Genomic DNA, 20418 nt, shown 5'->3' with positions numbered 1-20418 from the left:
CAGAAAGTATTCAGACCACTTCCCTTTTACCACATTTTGTTACGTTAGTCTTATTCTAAAATGGACCAAATATGTTTTCCCCCCTCAATCTCAACACAATAACCCATAATGAAAAAGCGAAAACAGGCTTAGAAATGTATGCAAATTTATTCAAAATAAAATAAACTTATTTAGATAAGTATTCAGACCCTTTGCTATGAGATGAAATTGAGCTCAGGTGCATCTTGTTTCCATTGATCATCCTTGAGATGTTGATGATTTGGAAAGGCACACACCTCTCTATATAAGGTTCCACAGTTAAAAGTTGTTGTGACTATCATTAATGTGATGACATGATATTCATCAAATAATTACCTAACGTTGAATTATTACCCGATTAAACCCGATTAAATTAATAATGTATCATCCCTACCGGGCCTTCACGACTGGACTACCGACGTTATCTGCCCAACTGGCCCCTCTGTCGCGACGTTACCTGAACGCCCATCTGCGGCCCACTAATCGTTAGCTGTCTTATCGACTGCTATCTGAATAGGTCTATCAGACAATTTTTCTTGGGTCACTATAACTATATATATATTTTGCCAATTGGATTGATCCCCTCTACCACACGGAACCCCACTAATCTACCGACGGAAACGCACGGGGTGGCTAAAAACAGACCTCCATCCTACGCTAGCTTGCTACCGATGGCCCGGCTAGCTGTATGAATCACCAAGACCCCAACCAACCTCACTACTCACTGGACCCTTATGATCACTCGACTAAGCATGCCTCTCCTTAATGTCAATATGCCTTGTCCATTGCTCTTCTGGTTAGTGTTTATTGGCTTATTTCACTGTAGAGCCTCTAGTCCTGCTCATTATACCTTATCCAACCTTTCAGTTCTACCACCCCCACGCGATGACATCACCTGGTTTCAATTATGTTTCTAGAGACAATGTCTCTCTGATCATCACTCAATATCTAGGTTTACCTCCAGTGTATTCACATCCTACCATACCTTGGTCTGTACATTATAACTTGAAGCTATTTAATCGCCCCCAGAAACCTCCTTTTACTCTCCGTTCCAGCCGTTCTAGACGACCAATTCGCATAGCTTTTAGCCGTACCCTTATCCTACTCCTCCTCTGTTCCTCTGGTGATGTAAAGGTTAATCCAGGCCCTGCAGTGCCTAGCTCCACTCCTATTCCCCAGGCTCTCTCTTTTGATGACTTCTGTAACAGTAATAGCCTTGGTTTCATGCATGTTATAATAATAATAATATAATATATGCCATTTAGCAGACGCTTTTATCCAAAGAGACTTACAGTCATGTGTGCATACATTCTACGTATGGGTGGTCGCGGGGATCGAACCCACTACCCTGGCGTTACAAGCGCCATGCTCTACCAACTGAGCTACAGAAGGACCACTGTTAACATTAGAAGCCTCCTCCCCAACTTTGTTTTATTCAATGCTTTAGCACACTCTGCCAACCCAGATGTTCTAGCCGTGTCTGAATCCTGGCTTAGGAAGACTACCAAAAATTCTGAAATCTACAACATTTTCAGACAAGATAGAACTGTCAAAGGGGGGCGGTGTTGCAATTAACTGCAAAGATAGCCTGCAGAGTTCTGTCCTACTATCCAGGCCTGTACCCAAACAATTTGAACTTCTACTTTTAAAAATCCACCTCTAAAAACAAGTCTCTCACCGTTGCCGCCTGCTATAGACCACCCTCTGCCCCCAGCTGTGCTCTGGACACCATATGTGAACTGATTGCCCCCCATCCATCTTCAGAGCTCGTGCTGCTAGGCGACCTAAACTGGAACATGCTTAACACCCCAGCCATCCTACAATCTAAGTTTGATGCCCTCAATCTCACACAAATGATCAATGAACCTACCAGGTACCACCCCAAAGCCGTAAACAAGGGCACCCTCATAGATATCATCCAAACCAACTTTCCCTCTAAATACACCTCTGCTGTTTTCAACCAAGATCTCAGCGATCACTGCCTCATTGCCTGCATCCGTAATGGGTCAGCGGTCAAACGACCTCCACTCATCACTGTCAAACGCTCCCTGAAACACTTCAGCGAGCAGGCCTTTCTAATCGACCTGGCAGTGGTATCCTGGAAGGATATTGATCTCATCCCGTCTGTAGAGGATGCCTGATTTTTATTTTTTAAATGCCTTCCCCACCATCTTAAATGAGCATACCGCATTCAAGAAATTTAGAACCAGGAACAGATATAGCCCGTGGTTCTCTCCAGACCTGTGTCATGACGTTGCGCTCTTTGGGTACAGCAAGCCCCATCCCCCTCTCCCTGCCTCCCCCATGCCTCCTTCAACTAGGCTGCTGTGGTCAGAGAGAGGTCGTACATTCCTGAGGAGAAGACCCTGCCTCATGGCCACACAGTATAAGAGACAGAGTGAATTTTCATAGAGAACAAAGGAATTTCTTCCACTTCACAGAACATGAGGTCCGAACAAATTTCATGTTCCGGAGAAGGTATAAAAGATCGGTGAAGAACCCAGTTACGAACTGGTCCGTTTGTCACAACTTGGGGAAGCTCATGGGAGACGGTGTGGCCACATTACCATAACGCGGTTTATATAATAGCCTCAGATATGAGGTTTACATCCAATTGTTGTAAAAGATGAATGAGTGAGTATGATACTGTTTACACGATTTTACAATGTGATTTTGGACTGTTTAATGAAGGAAACTCCAATTCCCTTTTGAGTTGAACTAAATCAGAGGACCGCCCCTGAGCCCAGTTAGGGTCAGGCATCTTGGGACAGCCCCTTCTCTGCAAATCCAAATAAAACCCAACTTTGAGAAATTATCACCAGACCATGTTTCTCTCAAAGTACAACGGTTGCAGACCATTGCTGAATCTTTTAACCATACCACATGGTTAAACTCTTAGACTATCGATACCGACAGAATAAGAACAAGTCTTTGATATTAATTACTAGTCTGCAACTAGGAATTCAGTATCATTGAATGTGAAGAACGACAACCGCCGAAACATACATTCTACAACAACATGAATGAATGTCACTCTGAACCATCCACTATAACCACAACAGAGAGAGAGAGAGAGACTGAGGATTCTACAAAATAAACAAACTTTTCAACAGCGATCATGACGACACACTGAGCGTAAATATATATATTGATTGCAATTGTTCCCAGGTGAGTGAGCGTTCATGTGTAAAGGAATAGCATTTCAATTGTTATAATTATCAACTCTGTAGTGACTTCTCAGCTGACCCCCACTCCCCATTTTGTCCACCAAGCCGCGATGCCGGTTTAGCCCACTGGGGCACATTCCCTTATGATTTCTTGTAACCATATTGACTTTGTTTGTTTATGCATTTCTGTGAATTACTTACTTAATAATAAATAAATGATTTTAAGACAACTGATGTATGGATGACTCATAGTGAAGACTGGGTTCGTGCAGATAACCAACAATTTACGACGTTTGGAATGAGACTAACGCGAGTTAAAATAAATAATTCATTAATCAGAAGACTATTTGATCAGACATAAAATATCTGAAAAGTTATTTTAGGAAATTATAACTTTGTAATCTGAATATTTTCTTTGGTGCCCCGACTTCCTAGTTCATTTCTTGCGTCGAGCCATCCCGGATCCGGGATCGTGAATACAGCCTCAAGCTCATTACCATAACGCAACGTTAACTATTCATGAAAATCGCAAATGAAATGAAATCAATATGCTAGCTCTCAAGCTTAGCCTTTTGTTAACAACACTGTCATCTCAGATTTTCAAAAATATGCTTCTCAACCATAGCAAAACTAGCATTTAGCACTAGCATTTAGCGTTAGCATTAGCAGGCAACATTTTCACAAAAACCAGAAAAACATTCAAATAAATAATTTACCTTTGAAGAACTTCGGATGTTTTCAATGAGGAGACTCTCAGTTAGATAGCAAATGTTCAGTTTTCCTGAAAGATTATTTGTGCAGGAGAAATTGGTCCGTTCTCTGCGTCATGTTTGGCTACCAAAAAAAAACGAAAATTCAGTTATAAAAACGCAGAACTTTTTCCAAAATAACTCCATAATATCGACTGAAACATGGCAAACGTTGTTTAGAATCAACCCTCAAGGTGTTTTTCTACATATCTCTTCAATGATGTATCGTTCCTGGAAGTGTGCTTCTCCCTCTGAAACGCATGGTAAAATGATTGCAGATGAGAATTACGCACCAACTTAGACAAAGGACACCGGGCAGACCCCTGGCAAATGTAGTCTCTTATGGCCAATCTTCCAATGATATGCCTACAAATAACGTCACAATGCTGCAGACATCTTGGACGAACGGCAGAGAGCATAAGCTCGTTCACGGCACATTCACAGCCATATAAGGAGACGATAGTAAAACAGAGCCTCAAAAATTCTGCTAATTTCCTGTTTGAGGTTTCATCTTGGTTTCGCCTGTAAGCATGAGTTCTGTGGCACTCACAGAAAATATCTTTGCAGTTTTGAAAACATCAGAGTGTTTTCTTTCCAAAGCTGCCAATTATATGCATAGTCGAGCATCTTTTCGCGACAAAATATTGCGCTTAAAACGGGAACGTTTTTTTATCCAATAATGAAATAGCGCCCCCATAGCTTAAACTGGTTACTTACAGTTAAATGATGAATCAGTTTAATCGGTTGCAGTGCGTGGTCATCCTAGTCTGGTATGTTAATTCTTAATTAAAATGCTTTATACCCTCGGGTAGAAAGAGGTGTTTCTGTCTTGCTGGCAGGCTCTCTGGGTTCCCTGGGGCGTAGCTAGTTACGAGGCAAGGTATCACAATTTACTATGATCTGATAGAGAACTAAATATATAGTGTCCCGTGTCCATTGTTTTGTCGCGATACGAAACCTTCAGCCCCGCCCCTTGGCCGGCAGCGGGGTGCTAGAGGTGGTTAGTGTCCCGTTCCCTGGATTGGACAGGGCACTATAGATACTTCAGGTTATATCGGTATAACCAGGACCGCTCGCGTAGCCCTGCCTCTCTTTATTTGTCGATACGTTGTCTGCGTAGAGAGGTCTTTTGCCTTGTCACTCTCAACGTTCTAGCTCTAGCTGGGATGTGTGAACCCCAAGAGAGGTCTTTTGCCTTGTCACTCTCAACGTTCTAGCTCTAGCTGGGATGTGTGAACCCCAAGAGAGGTCTTTTGCCTTGTCACTCTCAACGTTCTAGCTCTAGCTGGGATGTGTGAACCCCAAGAGAGGTATTTTGCCTTGTCACTCTCAACGTTCTAGCTCTAGCTGGGATGTGTGAACCCCAAGAGAGGTCTTTTGCCTTGTCACTCTCAACGTTCTAGCTCTAGCTGGGATGTGTGAACCCCAAGAGAGGTCTTTTGCCTTGTCACTCTCAACGTTCTAGCTCTAGCTGGGATGTGTGAACCCCAAGAGAGGTCTTTTGCCTTGTCACTCTCAACGTTCTAGCTCTAGCTGGGATGTGTGAACCCCAAGAGAGGTCTTTTGCCTTGTTACTCTCAACGTTCTAGCTCTAGCTGGGATGTGTGAACCCCAAGAGAGGTCTTTTGCCTTGTCACTCTCAACGGTCCAGCTCTAGCTGGGATGTGTGAACCCCACCTTTATCCTCTAGACTCCTTTTACACCACTAATGGATCCTTGAGTTGTTATTAAGCCTTCTTCCTACCAGTCTCTATATGATTTCCCCTCAGGTTGAGTATTTCCCTTCTGTGATGCATCTAGTTTAAAGTGTGGAGACCTTTAGTCAACTTAGTCTCACTACTCTGCCCATCGGCTATGTATCGCTTGGATAATAAAACTTAGATCGACAAAACAATTAATGAATCACTACTGGACACACCTTCCTCCTTGTCTTTTAACCTCTTCAACCTATGGGGGCGCTATTTCATTATTGGATAAAAAAACGTGCCCGTTTTAAGCGCAATATTTTGTCACAAAAAGATGCTCGACTATGCATATAATTGACAGCTTTGGAAAGAAAACACTCTGACGTTTCCAAAACTGCAAAGATATTATCTGTGAGTGCCCCAGAACTGATGCTACAGGCGAAACCAAGATGAAACTTCAAACAGGAAATTAGCAGGATTTTTGAGGCTCTGTTTTTCATTGTCTCCTTATATGGCTGTGAAAGCGCCAGGAATGAGCCTGCCCTTTCTATCGTTTCTCCAAGTTGTCTGCAGCATTGTGACGTATTTGTAGGCATTACATTGGCCATAAGAGACTACATTTACCAAGTGTCCGCCCGGTGTCCTTTGTTGAAATTGCTGCATAATCTCCAAGCTGCTCGCATTCATCCATGTGATTGAGACAGAGAGGAGAATTCCAGGAACGATATAGCATGAAGAGATATGTGAAAACCACCTTGAGGATTGATTCTAAACAACGTTTACCATGTTTCAGTCGATATTATGGAGTTAATGTGGAAAAAAGTTTGTCGTTTTGATGAATGAATTTTTTATTTATTTTTTGGTAGCCAACCATGACGCAGAAAACGGACCGATTTCTCCTGCACAAATAATCTTTCAGGAAAAACTGAACATTTGCTATCTAACTGAGAGTCTCCTCATTGAAAACATCCGAAGTTCTTCAAAGGTAAATTATTTTATTTGAATGGTTTTCTGGTTTTTGTGAAAATGTTGCCTGCTGAATGCTAACGCTAAATGCTAACGCTAGCTATCAATAGCTATCAATACTGTTACACAAATGCTTGGTTTTGCTATGGTTGAGAAGCATATTTTTGAAAATCTGAGATGACAGTGTTGTTAACAAAAGGCTAAGCTTGAGAGCTAGCATATTTATTTCATTTCATTTCCGATTTTCATGAATAGTTAACGTTGCGTTATGGTAATGAGCTTGAGGCTTTATTCACGATCCCGGATCCGGGATGGCTCGACGCAAGAAGTTAATGGTAACTCACTTTGTCATGGAGTATTGGTCTCCGTTTCCAGTGTCCCGGTAGAGGGGAGTGTCAGAGTTGTTATCTCCCGTGCCGTTAACCTGTTAAGTCGACCCTCTACTTTTTCAAACATTATGTTAAAAATCGCGCAACATTTCAGCGCCCTGCTACTCAGGCCAGGAATATAGTATATGCATATTATTAGTATGTGTGGATAGAAAACACTCAGACGTTTATAAAACTGGTTAAATCACGGCTGTGACTATAACAGAACGTGCGTTTCATCGAAAAGTGCAGGAAAATCTGATCACTGAAAATGGAAATAAATATCCTTGCGCTACTTCCAGGAATTGTTCAAAGTGAACCGAATTAAATGAGGCCGAGGTTGCAGTGCCTACAGCTTCCACACGTTGTCTAGAGTCTTGTCATTTGATTCAGCTTTGATTCTTGGTCTAACCGAATCAAGGGAATCGATTCCCTCCGGTCTCCGACCTGATGTTTTGGTCGAGCTCTCTCCAAGACATTTTTTCGAGACGGACACCTATAGAATTGACATCGCCTCCTGATGAATTTTATCGCTTATTACCGTGTACTAATACCTAAAGTTGCATTACAAAAGTATTTCGAAGTGTTTTGTGAAAGTTTATCGTCGACTTTTTGAACTTTAAAAAATGATGTTACGTTATGAAACGCAATTTTTTTCCGTTTATCACACAGTCTTCATAGATCGATATCTAGGCTATATATGGACCGATTTAATCGAAAAAAAGACCCAATAGTGATTATGGGACATCTAGGAGTGCCAACAAAGAAGATGGTCAAAGGTAATGAATGTTTTATATTTTATTTGTGCGGTTTGTGTAGCGACGACTATGCTAATTATTTTGTTTACGTCCCCTGCGGGTCTTTTGGGGTGTTACATGCTATCAGATAATAGCTTCTCATGCTTTCGCCGAAAAGCATTTTAAAAATCTGACTTGTTGCCTGGATTCACAACGAGTGTAGCTTTAATTCAATACCCTGCATGTGTATTTTAATGAACGTTTGAGTTTTAACTAATACTATTAGCATTTAGCGTAGCGCATTTGCATTTCCAGAGCTCTAGATGGGACGCCTGCGTGCCAGGTAGGAGCAAGAGGTTAACTGTCTTGGGAGGGTGTTTTACTCGAGACAAAATAAGACTACCGTTTATTTTTGGAAACACTCTGTTTTTTGTCTTTTACAATCAAACACACTTCAAAATACACAATTTGTTACTTGGTTACACACAGCGTTACTCAAAAACAAGCAAATGCCTTAATGCTCTACAATGCCTGGTACAATGATAACACTTATCTCTAATAAAATATAATATTTCAACTTAATTACCTTTAAAAGATGACAGGGAGACCCACGAGCTCAGGAGCGGTGTTGCAGTCGGTCAGAGATCTTTTAAGAATCTAGTTAGGTAGCGACTCCCCTCTACTGGCTGAGAGGGGTTGAATTGGAGTCGGCGCTTTACTAAATTGAGAGATTCAAGTTTGGACTGGATGAGAGAACCCGCTGGTGATCCCCAGCCCCAATGGAATATCGAAGAGTCTGTGGCACGCAACAAGGCCGAGGTACTGAGCTCAATCGAGAGGTTACGTTTCTGAGACTTTCTCTGGATGTAATTTGCGTCAGTATACACGCACCAAGGCCGCAGGCGACAGGGTCAATTCAGATAACCATAGGTATAAGCAGGAGATCAACTAAAGAACTAGAGTGACTCTCAGTCCCGTTGAACTACCGCAGCGTCCGTACCATGCAACGAGGGTGAGGTACTGAGCTCAATCGAGAGGTTAAGTTACTGAGACTTTCTCCAGACTTATTGCATCAGTATACACGCACCAAGGCCGCAAGCGACAGGACAGCTGTTCAATAGTTAAACGGTATATCGGAGAGACACTTCTTAGATCCAACAAGTTAGAATCTTTAAGTCATTTGAGTCAGGTGCCAATTACCCGAAGTCAAACGGTTGTCTAAATGAATTCAGAATTCAAGAAGTCAGCGCCGAAGTATCGGCAGTTTCTCTATATATACCTTTTTATCCCTCACTCGAGGTCACGTGAGTGTCCTCCCCTCTACAAACTTGGAGGACACACAGCTGCTTGCCCACACATTAACAACAGTACATATATGGGCATCCATTTATGACAGTGCCCTTACTCTTATAACAGTACATATATGGGCATCTGTTTATGACAGTGCCCTTACTCTTATAACAGTACATATATGGGCATCCGTTTATGACAGTGCCCTTACTCTTATAACAGTACATATATGGGCATCCGTTTATGACAGTGCCCTTACTCTTATAACAGTACATATATGAGCATCCGTTTATGACAGTGCCCTTACTCTTATAACAGTACATATATGGGCATCCGTTTATGACAGTGCCCTTACTCTTATAACAGTACATATATGAGCATCCGTTTATGACAGTGCCCTTACTCTTATAACAGTACATATATGAGCATCCGTTTATGACAGTGCCCTTACTCTATCAGCAATGAGTCTAACAGCTGTTCCCATTCAGAGGTGTCACTTGAGGCAGAGGATGGTTCTTCCTGACACCAGTCTTGTTCAGTAGTTGGTTGGCTTGAGTCATCTTCTGGTGACGTTGCCCAATCCGGTATTTCAGTAGGCGTGGTCATCTCTGTCTCTACAATTGGTGGGTAAGGCAGGGGAAGAGGACCAGGAGGTAGATCCATTTGGAGTTTCACTGCAGTTTGATGTGGTTGTTTTGGGTTGTAAACTCTACATAAAGGCACAAAGACATTCTAGTTGCCTATGCTAGAGCATAAAGGAATCATCTGCTGCCTTACAATTTACAAATGGGCGTGAGGTGTCATAAAACCCCCATCCCAATCCATCTCCCCCTCTGTGGGAGAGACAGAGAGTTCTGTAGAGCTGATACACTGTAACCTGATCCTTTGTATCCTCACAGGAGAGTCATGACACAGTGCATGCCAGAGCAAAAACCAAGCCATGAGGTCAACGGAATTGTCCGTAGAGCTACGAGAAAGGATTGTGTCGAGGCACAGATCTGGGGAAAGGTACTACATTTTTTGCAGCATTGAAGGTCCCCTAGAACACAGTGACCTTAATCATACTTAAATGGAAGAAATTTGGAACCACCAAGACTCTTCCTATAGCTGGCCGCCCGGCCAAACTGAGCAATCAGGGGAGAAGGGCCTTGCTCAGGGAGGTGACCAAGAACCCGATGGTCACTCTGACAGAGCTCCAGAGTTCCTCTGTGGAGATGGAAGAACCTTCCAGAAGGACAACCATCTCTGCAGTACTCCACCTATCAGGTCTTTATGGTCGAGTGGCCATACGGAAGACATTCCTCAGTAAAAAGGCACATAACATCCCTGTTGGAGTTTGCCAAAAGGCACCTAAAGGACTCTCAGACCATGAGAAACAAGATTCTCTGGTCTGATGAATCCAAGATTGTGGCTTCGGGACAAGTCTCTGAATGTCCTTGAGTGACCCAGCCAGAGCCCAGACATGAACATCTCTGGAGAGACCTGAAATTAGCTGGGTAGCGACACTCCCCACCCAACCTGAGGGAGCTTGAGAAGATCTGCAGAGAAGAATGGGAGAAACTCTCCAAATACAGGTGTGCCAAGCTTGTAGCATCATAGCCAAGACTGTAATTGCTGCCAAAGGTGCTTCAACAAAGTACTGACTAAAGGGTCTGAGTATTATTGAAAATTATGTAAATGGTCTGAATATTTTCCAAATGCATTTTATGTTGCTTGGCATTTTATAAACACATTTCATGCAATTCTAATTCACTTTATGTACAAAAACACATTTAAGTGGTACTGACCCAACAATGATAAAGAGTAAATATGTGCACTCACCGGGGATAAGGATAAATCGCTCTGCTGTTTAGCCAATAAGACAGGCTATACTGTTCAGTCAATTAAGTCTAGAATTTGAATAACTGCAAAAGACAGTGTTTCTCATTCTTCACAGTAATCGCTATTTGCTTTCCAAACTATGATGAAATATTGCGAAATGCCTGGCTGGGCCTCTTTACTGACCGACGTAACTCCAAAAATTGTGGGCCCTTCCGACTATAGGCAATGCAATTTAAAACAATCCACAGCGTATTCCTTTTAAAGAAGGTAATGATTCTCTGTGGCTAAATCATGGTATAGTAGCCTATTCTGAATTATTACATTTATGTCTGTATAGACAGGAGTCTGATAATTCGGCTACATAATTTCGCGGATTTAATTCAAATGTACTTTAGGAGAAGATGGACAGGCCACCATGTCTGTAGTGCACTTGTGACTGAGTTTTCAAAACAAATGGCCACTCGATTGATGCAAATAATCATGATTCTGCCAGGTAGGCATATGCTACTTTGTAGTTACCTTTTAAATAGCCTTTCCTTCTACTCAAAGACTATTAGGCTATCATTAGTATTGCTAGCAGCTACACAGTGGTAGACATATAGGCCCTACGCACACTGCACACAAACAGAAAGGGACATTCCCATGCGGTTGTTGCCACTTCAGAATGCTGGCTTATTTTTTAGGTCAATTAAACATTACTGTTTGAATAAATCATGATAATAAAAAAAGATAATTGTGAAACAAGAACGAACCATGACCAGGTACATGTTTTCCCTTGGACCCTGGCGAGCAATTAAAATTGTGTCGCACTGCCAAAGAAAAAACGATCACAAACGCAACCGTTTTGGTCTCAGTATCGAACCAAGTGGTGATAGTGTTGTCAGAGCAGAGTCATTGAGTAATGATAGTAGTAGTGAAGTCTAAATCACAACAGAGTCATTGAGTAATGATAGCAGTAGTGAAGTCTAAATCAGAACAGAGTCATTGAGTAATGATAGTAGTAGTGAAGTCTAAATCAGAACAGAGTCATTGAGTAATGATAGCAGTAGTGAAGTCTAAATCAGAACAGAGTCATTGAGTAATGATAGCAGTAGTGAAGTCTAAATCAGAACAGAGTCATTGAGTAATGATAGTAGTAGTGAAGTATAAATCAGAACAGAGTCATTGAGTAATGATAGTAGTAGTGAAGTATAAATCAGAACAGAGTCATTGAGTAATGATAGTAGTAGTGAAGTCTAAATCAGAACAGAGTCATTGAGTAATGATAGTAGTAGTGAAGTCTAAATCAGAACAGAGTCATTGAGTAATGATAGTAGTAGTGAAGTCTAAATCAGAACAGAGTCATTGAGTAATGATAGTAGTAGTGAAGTATAAATCAGAACAGAGTCATTGAGTAATGATAGCAGTAGTGAAGTCTAAATCAGAACAGAGTCATTGAGTAATGATAGTAGTAGTGAAGTCTAAATCAGAGCAGAGTCATTGAGTAATGATAGTAGTAGTGAAGTCTAAATCAGAACAGAGTCATTGAGTAATGATAGTAGTAGTGAAGTCTAAATCAGAACAGAGTCATTGAGTATTGATAGCAGTAGTGAAGTCTAAATCAGAACAGTCATTGAGTAATGATAGTAGTAGTGAAGTATAAATCAGAACAGAGTCATTGAGTAATGATAGTAGTAGTGAAGTCTAAATCAGAACAGAGTCATTGAGTAATGATAGCAGTAGTGAAGTCTAAATCAGAACAGAGTCATTGAGTAATGATAGCAGTAGTGAAGTCTAAATCAGAGCAGAGTCATTGAGTAATGATAGTAGTAGTGAAGTCTAAATCAGAACAGAGTCATTGAGTAATGATAGTAGTAGTGAAGTCTAAATCAGAACAGAGTCATTGAGTAATGATAGCAGTAGTGAAGTATAAATCACAACAGAGTCATTGAGTAATGATAGTAGTAGTTTAGTCTAAATCAGAACAGAGTCATTGAGTAATGATAGTAGTAGTGAAGTATAAATCAGAACAGAGTCATTGAGTAATGATAGTAGTAGTGAAGTCTAAATCAGAACAGAGTCATTGAGTAATGATAGCAGTAGTGAAGTCTAAATCAGAACAGAGTCATTGAGTAATGATAGTAGTAGTGAAGTCTAAATCAGAACAGAGTCATTGAGTAATGATAGTAGTAGTGAAGTATAAATCAGAACAGAGTCATTGAGTAATGATAGTAGTAGTGAAGTCTAAATCAGAACAGAGTCATTGAGTAATGATAGCAGTAGTGAAGTCTAAATCAGAACAGAGTCATTGAGTAATGATAGCAGTAGTGAAGTATAAATCAGAACAGAGTCATTGAGTAATGATAGCAGTAGTGAAGTCTAAATCAGAACAGAGTCATTGAGTAATGATAGTAGTAGTGAAGTATAAATCAGAACAGAGTCATTGAGTAATGATAGTAGTAGTGAAGTCTAAATCAGAGCAGAGTCATTGAGTAATGATAGTAGTAGTGAAGTCTAAATCACAACAGTCATTGAGTAATGATAGCAGTAGTGACGTATAAATCAGAACAGAGTCATTGAGTAATGATAGTAGTAGTGAAGTATAAATCAGAACAGAGTCATTGAGTAATGATAGTAGTAGTGAAGTCTAAATCAGAACAGAGTCATTGAGTAATGATAGTAGTAGTGAAGTCTAAATCAGAACAGAGTCATTGAGTAATGATAGCAGTAGTGACGTATAAATCAGAACAGAGTCATTGAGTAATGATAGTAGTAGTGAAGTATAAATCAGAACAGAGTCATTGAGTAATGATAGTAGTAGTGAAGTCTAAATCAGAACAGAGTCATTGAGTAATGATAGCAGTAGTGAAGTCTAAATCAGAACAGAGTCATTGAGTAATGATAGTAGTAGTGAAGTCTAAATCAGAACATAGTCATTGAGTAATGATAGTAGTAGTGAAGTCTAAATCAGAGCAGAGTCATTGAGTAATGATAGCAGTAGTGAAGTATAAATCAGAACAGAGTCATTGAGTAATGATAGTAGTAGTGAAGTATAAATCAGAACAGAGTCATTGAGTAATGATAGTAGTAGTGAAGTATAAATCAGAACAGAGTCATTGAGTAATGATAGTAGTAGTGAAGTCTAAATCAGAACAGAGTCATTGAGTAATGATAGTAGTAGTGAAGTCTAAATCAGAACAGAGTCATTGAGTAATGATAGTAGTAGTGAAGTCTAAATCAGAACAGAGTCATTGAGTAATGATAGCAGTAGTGAAGTCTAAATCAGAACAGAGTCATTGAGTAATGATAGTAGTAGTGAAGTCTAAATCAGAACAGAGTCATTGAGTAATGATAGCAGTAGTGAAGTCTAAATCAGAACAGAGTCATTGAGTAATGATAGTAGTAGTGAAGTCTAAATCAGAACAGAGTCATTGAGTAATGATAGTAGTAGTGAAGTCTAAATCAGAACAGAGTCATTGAGTAATGATAGCAGTAGTGAAGTCTAAATCAGAACAGAGTCATTGAGTAATGATAGCAGTAGTGAAGTCTAAATCAGAACAGTCATTGAGTAATGATAGTAGTAGTGAAGTCTAAATCAGAACAGAGTCATTGAGTAATGATAGTAGTAGTGAAGTCTAAATCAGAACAGAGTCATTGAGTAATGATAGTAGTAGTGAAGTCTAAATCAGAACAGAGTCATTGAGTAATGATAGTAGTAGTGAAGTCTAAATCAGAACAGAGTCATTGAGTAATGATAGTAGTAGTGAAGTCTAAATCAGAACAGAGTCATTGAGTAATGATAGTAGTAGTGAAGTCTAAATCAGAACAGAGTCATTGAGTAATGATAGCAGTAGTGAAGTATAAATCAGAACAGAGTCATTGAGTAATGATAGTAGTAGTTTAGTCTAAATCAGAACAGAGTCATTGAGTAATGATAGCAGTAGTGAAGTATAAATCAGAACAGAGTCATTGAGTAATGATAGTAGTAGTGAAGTCTAAATCAGAACAGAGTCATTGAGTAATGATAGCAGTAGTGAAGTCTAAATCAGAACAGAGTCATTGAGTAATGATAGTAGTAGTGAAGTCTAAATCAGAACAGAGTCATTGAGTAATGATAGTAGTAGTGAAGTATAAATCAGAACAGAGTCATTGAGTAATGATAGCAGTAGTGAAGTCTAAATCAGAACAGAGTCATTGAGTAATGATAGTAGTAGTGAAGTATAAATCAGAACAGAGTCATTGAGTAATGATAGCAGTAGTGAAGTATAAATCAGAACAGAGTCATTGAGTAATGATAGTAGTAGTGAAGTCTAAATCAGAACAGAGTCATTGAGTAATGATAGTAGTAGTGAAGTCTAAATCAGAACAGAGTCATTGAGTAATGATAGTAGTAGTGAAGTCTAAATCAGAACAGAGTCATTGAGTAATGATAGTAGTAGTGAAGTCTAAATCAGAACAGAGTCATTGAGTAATGATAGCAGTAGTGAAGTCTAAATCAGAACAGAGTCATTGAGTAATGATAGTAGTAGTGAAGTCTAAATCAGAACAGAGTCATTGAGTAATGATAGTAGTAGTGAAGTCTAAATCAGAACAGAGTCATTGAGTAATGATAGTAGTAGTGAAGTATAAATCAGAACAGAGTCATTGAGTAATGATAGTAGTAGTGAAGTCTAAATCAGAACAGAGTCATTGAGTAATGATAGTAGTAGTGAAGTATAAATCAGAACAGAGTCATTGAGTAATGATAGTAGTAGCGAAGTCTAAATCAGAACAGAGTCATTGAGTAATGATAGAACAGTAGAGTGAAGTAGTAAATCAGAACAGAGTCATTGAGTAATGATAGTAGTAGTGAAGTCTAAATCAGAACAGAGTCATTGAGTAATGATAGTAGTAGTGAAGTCTAAATCAGAACAGAGTCATTGAGTAATGATAGTAGTAGTGAAGTATAAATCAGAACAGAGTCATTGAGTAATGATAGTAGTAGTGAAGTCTAAATCAGAACAGAGTCATTGAGTAATGATAGTAGTAGTGAAGTCTAAATCAGAACAGAGTCATTGAGTAATGATAGTAGTAGTGAAGTCTAAATCAGAACAGAGTCATTGAGTAATGATAGTAGTAGTGAAGTCTAAATCAGAACAGAGTCATTGAGTAATGATAGTAGTAGTGAAGTCTAAATCAGAACAGAGTCATTGAGTAATGATAGTAGTAGTGAAGTCTAAATCAGAACAGAGTCATTGAGTAATGATAGTAGTAGTGAAGTCTAAATCAGAACAGAGTCATTGAGTAATGATAGTAGTAGTGAAGTCTAAATCAGAACAGAGTCATTGAGTAATGATAGTAGTAGTGAAGTCTAAATCTAAATCAGAGTAATGATAGTAGTAGTGAAGTCAGAGTCATTGAGTAATGATAGTAGTAGTGAAGTCTAAATCAGAACATCAGAGTCATTGAGTAATGATAGTAGTAGTGAAGTCTAAATCAGAACAGAGTCATTGAGTAATGATAGTAGTAGTGAAGTCTAAATCAGAACAGAGTCATTGAGTAATGATAGTAGTAGTGAAGTCTAAATCAGAACAGAGTCATTGAGTAATGATAGTAGTAGTGAAGTCTAAATCAGAACAGAGTCATTGAGTAATGATAGTAGTAGTGAAGTCTAAATCAGAACAGAGTCATTGAGTAATGATAGTAGTAGTGAAGTCTAAATCAGAACAGAGTCATTGAGTAATGATAGTAGTAGTGAAGTCTAAATCAGAACAGAGTCATTGAGTAATGATAGTAGTAGTGAAGTCTAAATCAGAACAGAGTCATTGAGTAATGATAGTAGTAGTGAAGTCTAAATCAGAACAGAGTCATTGAGTAATGATAGTAGTAGTGAAGTCTAAATCAGAACAGAGTCATTGAGTAATGATAGTAGTAGTGAAGTCTAAATCAGAACAGAGTCATTGAGTAATGATAGCAGTAGTGAAGTCTAAATCAGAACAGAGTCATTGAGTAATGATAGCAGTAGTGAAGTCTAAATCAGAACAGAGTCATTGAGTAATGATAGTAGTAGTGAAGTCTAAATCAGAACAGAGTCATTGAGTAATGATAGTAGTAGTGAAGTCTAAATCAGAACAGAGTCATTGAGTAATGATAGTAGTAGTGAAGTCTAAATCAGAACAGAGTCATTGAGTAATGATAGCAGTAGTGAAGTCTAAATCAGAACAGAGTCATTGAGTAATGATAGTAGTAGTGAAGTCTAAATCAGAGCAGAGTCATTGAGTAATGATAGTAGTAGTTTAGTCTAAATCAGAACAGAGTCATTGAGTAATGATAGTAGTAGTGAAGTCTAAATCAGAACAGAGTCATTGAGTAATGATAGTAGTAGTGAAGTATAAATCAGAACAGAGTCATTGAGTAATGATAGTAGTAGTTTAGTCTAAATCAGAACAGAGTCATTGAGTAATGATAGTAGTAGTGAAGTCTAAATCAGAACAGAGTCATTGAGTAATGATAGTAGTAGTGAAGTCTAAATCAGAACAGAGTCATTGAGTAATGATAGTAGTAGTGAAGTCTAAATCAGAACAGAGTCATTGAGTAATGATAGTAGTAGTGAAGTCTAAATCAGAACAGAGTCATTGAGTAATGATAGTAGTAGTGAAGTCTAAATCAGAACAGAGTCATTGAGTAATGATAGTAGTAGTGAAGTCTAAATCAGAACAGAGTCATTGAGTAATGATAGTAGTAGTGAAGTCTAAATCAGAACAGAGTCATTGAGTAATGATAGTAGTAGTGAAGTCTAAATCAGAACAGAGTCATTGAGTAATGATAGCAGTAGTGAAGTCTAAATCAGAACAGAGTCATTGAGTAATGATAGTAGTAGTGAAGTATAAATCAGAACAGAGTCATTGAGTAATGATAGTAGTAGTTTAGTCTAAATCAGAACAGAGTCATTGAGTAATGATAGTAGTAGTGAAGTCTAAATCAGAACAGAGTCATTTATGTATAAATCAGAACAGAGTCATTGAGTAATGATAGTAGTAGTGAAGTCTAAATCAGAACAGAGTCATTGAGTAATGATAGTAGTAGTGAAGTCTAAATCAGAACAGAGTCATTGAGTAATGATAGTAGTAGTGAAGTATAAATCAGAACAGAGTCATTGAGTAATGATAGTAGTAGTTTAGTCTAAATCAGAGCAGAGTCATTGAGTAATGATAGCAGTAGTGAAGTCTAAATCAGAACAGAGTCATTGAGTAATGATAGTAGTAGTGAAGTATAAATCAGAACAGAGTCATTGAGTAATGATAGTAGTAGTGAAGTCTAAATCAGAACAGAGTCATTGAGTAATGATAGTAGTAGTGAAGTCTAAATCAGAACAGAGTCATTGAGTAATGATAGTAGTAGTGAAGTCTAAATCAGAACAGAGTCATTGAGTAATGATAGTAGTAGTGAAGTCTAAATCAGAACAGAGTCATTGAGTAATGATAGTAGTAGTGAAGTATAAATCAGAACAGAGTCATTGAGTAATGATAGTAGTAGTGAAGTCTAAATCAGAACAGAGTCATTGAGTAATGATAGCAGTAGTGAAGTCTAAATCAGAACAGAGTCATTGAGTAATGATAGTAGTAGTGAAGTCTAAATCAGAACAGAGTCATTGAGTAATGATAGTAGTAGTGAAGTCTAAATCAGAACAGAGTCATTGAGTAATGATAGCAGTAGTGAAGTCTAAATCAGAACAGAGTCATTGAGTAATGATAGCAGTAGTGAAGTCTAAATCAGAACAGAGTCATTGAGTAATGATAGTAGTAGTGAAGTCTAAATCAGAACAGAGTCATTGAGTAATGATAGTAGTAGTGAAGTCTAAATCAGAACAGAGTCATTGAGTAATGATAGTAGTAGTGAAGTCTAAATCAGAACAGAGTCATTGAGTAATGATAGTAGTAGTGAAGTCTAAATCAGAACAGAGTCATTGAGTAATGATAGCAGTAGTGAAGTCTAAATCAGAACAGAGTCATTGAGTAATGATAGCAGTAGTGAAGTCTAAATCAGAACAGAGTCATTGAGTAATGATAGTAGTAGTGAAGTCTAAATCAGAACAGAGTCATTGAGTAATGATAGCAGTAGTGATGCGCCTTACCCTCACGTTCCCCTCAGAGCCCAGCTGCTTGCGGGGTTTGTCCGGCTCGGCCCGTGTTCCGTCAGGGTAAGCATGCATGTAGAAACACTTCCCTCCAAACGGACAGGTTCCCCGGCCCTGGTCAAAGTACTTACACGCCTTCTTACTACAGAAGGAAGACAACAGGACAGGAGAGAACAGGACACTGGGCAGGGTTAGAGTTAGGGACCAGCACCCTGGTCAAAGTATTTGTATGGCTAACTGCAGAAGGAAGACAATGACTTTTCAATGATCCAAAACCAGCTCAGTTAATCCCTACCATGACAATGAGTCATCATAAGGCTGCATCAAATTTACATGATCCTAGGGGCATTGACAAACACAATGTAAGAAACACAATTTGTGTGCCCCTAATTGCATGGAATACCTCTGTTTATCCTACAGCTATTGTAAGCAGCCTATGAACCAGAGTTACACTGTTAGCACTGAGTGGGAAGACCACTTTATGCAGCTCACTATCAGCTCCAATGTAAATAACATGAGTAAGTCTACCTCTGATAAGCTTCCCAGTAAAACATTAAAAACAATCAAGCAACCCTGAAAAGTGCTAAAAATAACCCATATTAACATATGTAGCCTAAGAAACAAGGTCCATGAAGTCAATAAATTAAAATAAAATTACATTGGTCACATACACATGGTTAGCAGAAGGTATTGCGAGTGTAGTGAAATGCTTGTGCTTCTAGTTCTGACAGTGCAGCAATATCTAACGGCCCACGCTTGATTGCGTCCTACCTGACAGGTCGCTCCTACCAGGTGGCGTGGCGAGAATCTGTCTCCTCACCACGCGCTCTCACCACTGGTGTCCCCCAGGGCTCTGTTCTAGGCCCTTCTTATTCTCGCTATACACCAAGTCACTTGGCTCTGTCATAACCTCACATGGTCTCTCCTATCATTGCTATGCAGACCACACACAATTAATCTTTCCTTTCCCCTTCTGATGACCAGGTGGCGACAACATCTCTGCATGTCTGGCAGACATATCAGTGTGGATGACGGATCACCACCTCAAGCTGAACCTCAGCAAGACGGAGCTCCTCTTCCTCCCGGGGAAGGACTGCCCGTTCCATGATCTCGCCATCACGGTTGACAACTCCATTGTGTCCTCCTCCCAGAGCGCTAAGAACCTTGGCGTGATCCTGGACAACACCCTGACGTTCTCAACTAACATCAAGGCGGTGTCCCGTTCCTTTTCATGCTCTACAACATCCGCAGAGTACATCCTGCCTCACACAGGAAGCGGCGCAGGTCCTAATCCAGGCACTTGTCATCTCCCGTCTTGATTACTGCAACTCGCTGTTGGCTGGGCTCCCTGCCTGTGCCATTAAACCCCTACAACTCATCCAGAACGCCGCAGCCCGTCTGGTGTTCAACCTTCCCAAGTTCTCTCACGTCACCCCGCTCCTCCGCTCTCTCCACTGGCTTCCAGTTGAAGCAGCATCCGCTACAAGACCATGGTGCTACCACGGAGCTGTGAGGGGAACGG

General features: G+C 39.7%; 1 protein-coding gene across 1 annotated transcript in view; it reads right to left on the bottom strand.

Moving 5' to 3' along the window:
- Positions 1-20418, bottom strand: part of LOC118388190 (E3 ubiquitin-protein ligase makorin-2-like) — a 60992-nt gene that overhangs the window by 6787 nt on the left and 33787 nt on the right. Inside the window, exon 8 of the mRNA XM_052510268.1 lies at positions 18894-19038. Coding sequence (XP_052366228.1) covers positions 18894-19038 — 145 coding nt within the window. The remainder of the gene's footprint in view (positions 1-18893; positions 19039-20418) is intronic.

The sequence above is a fragment of the Oncorhynchus keta genome, unplaced genomic scaffold (genome assembly GCF_023373465.1).
Source record: "Oncorhynchus keta strain PuntledgeMale-10-30-2019 unplaced genomic scaffold, Oket_V2 Un_contig_5523_pilon_pilon, whole genome shotgun sequence".
Taxonomy (NCBI): Eukaryota; Metazoa; Chordata; class Actinopteri; order Salmoniformes; family Salmonidae; genus Oncorhynchus; species Oncorhynchus keta.
The sequence above is the reverse complement of the archived record's forward strand: the minus strand, read 5'-3'. Positions and strand labels throughout refer to the sequence as shown.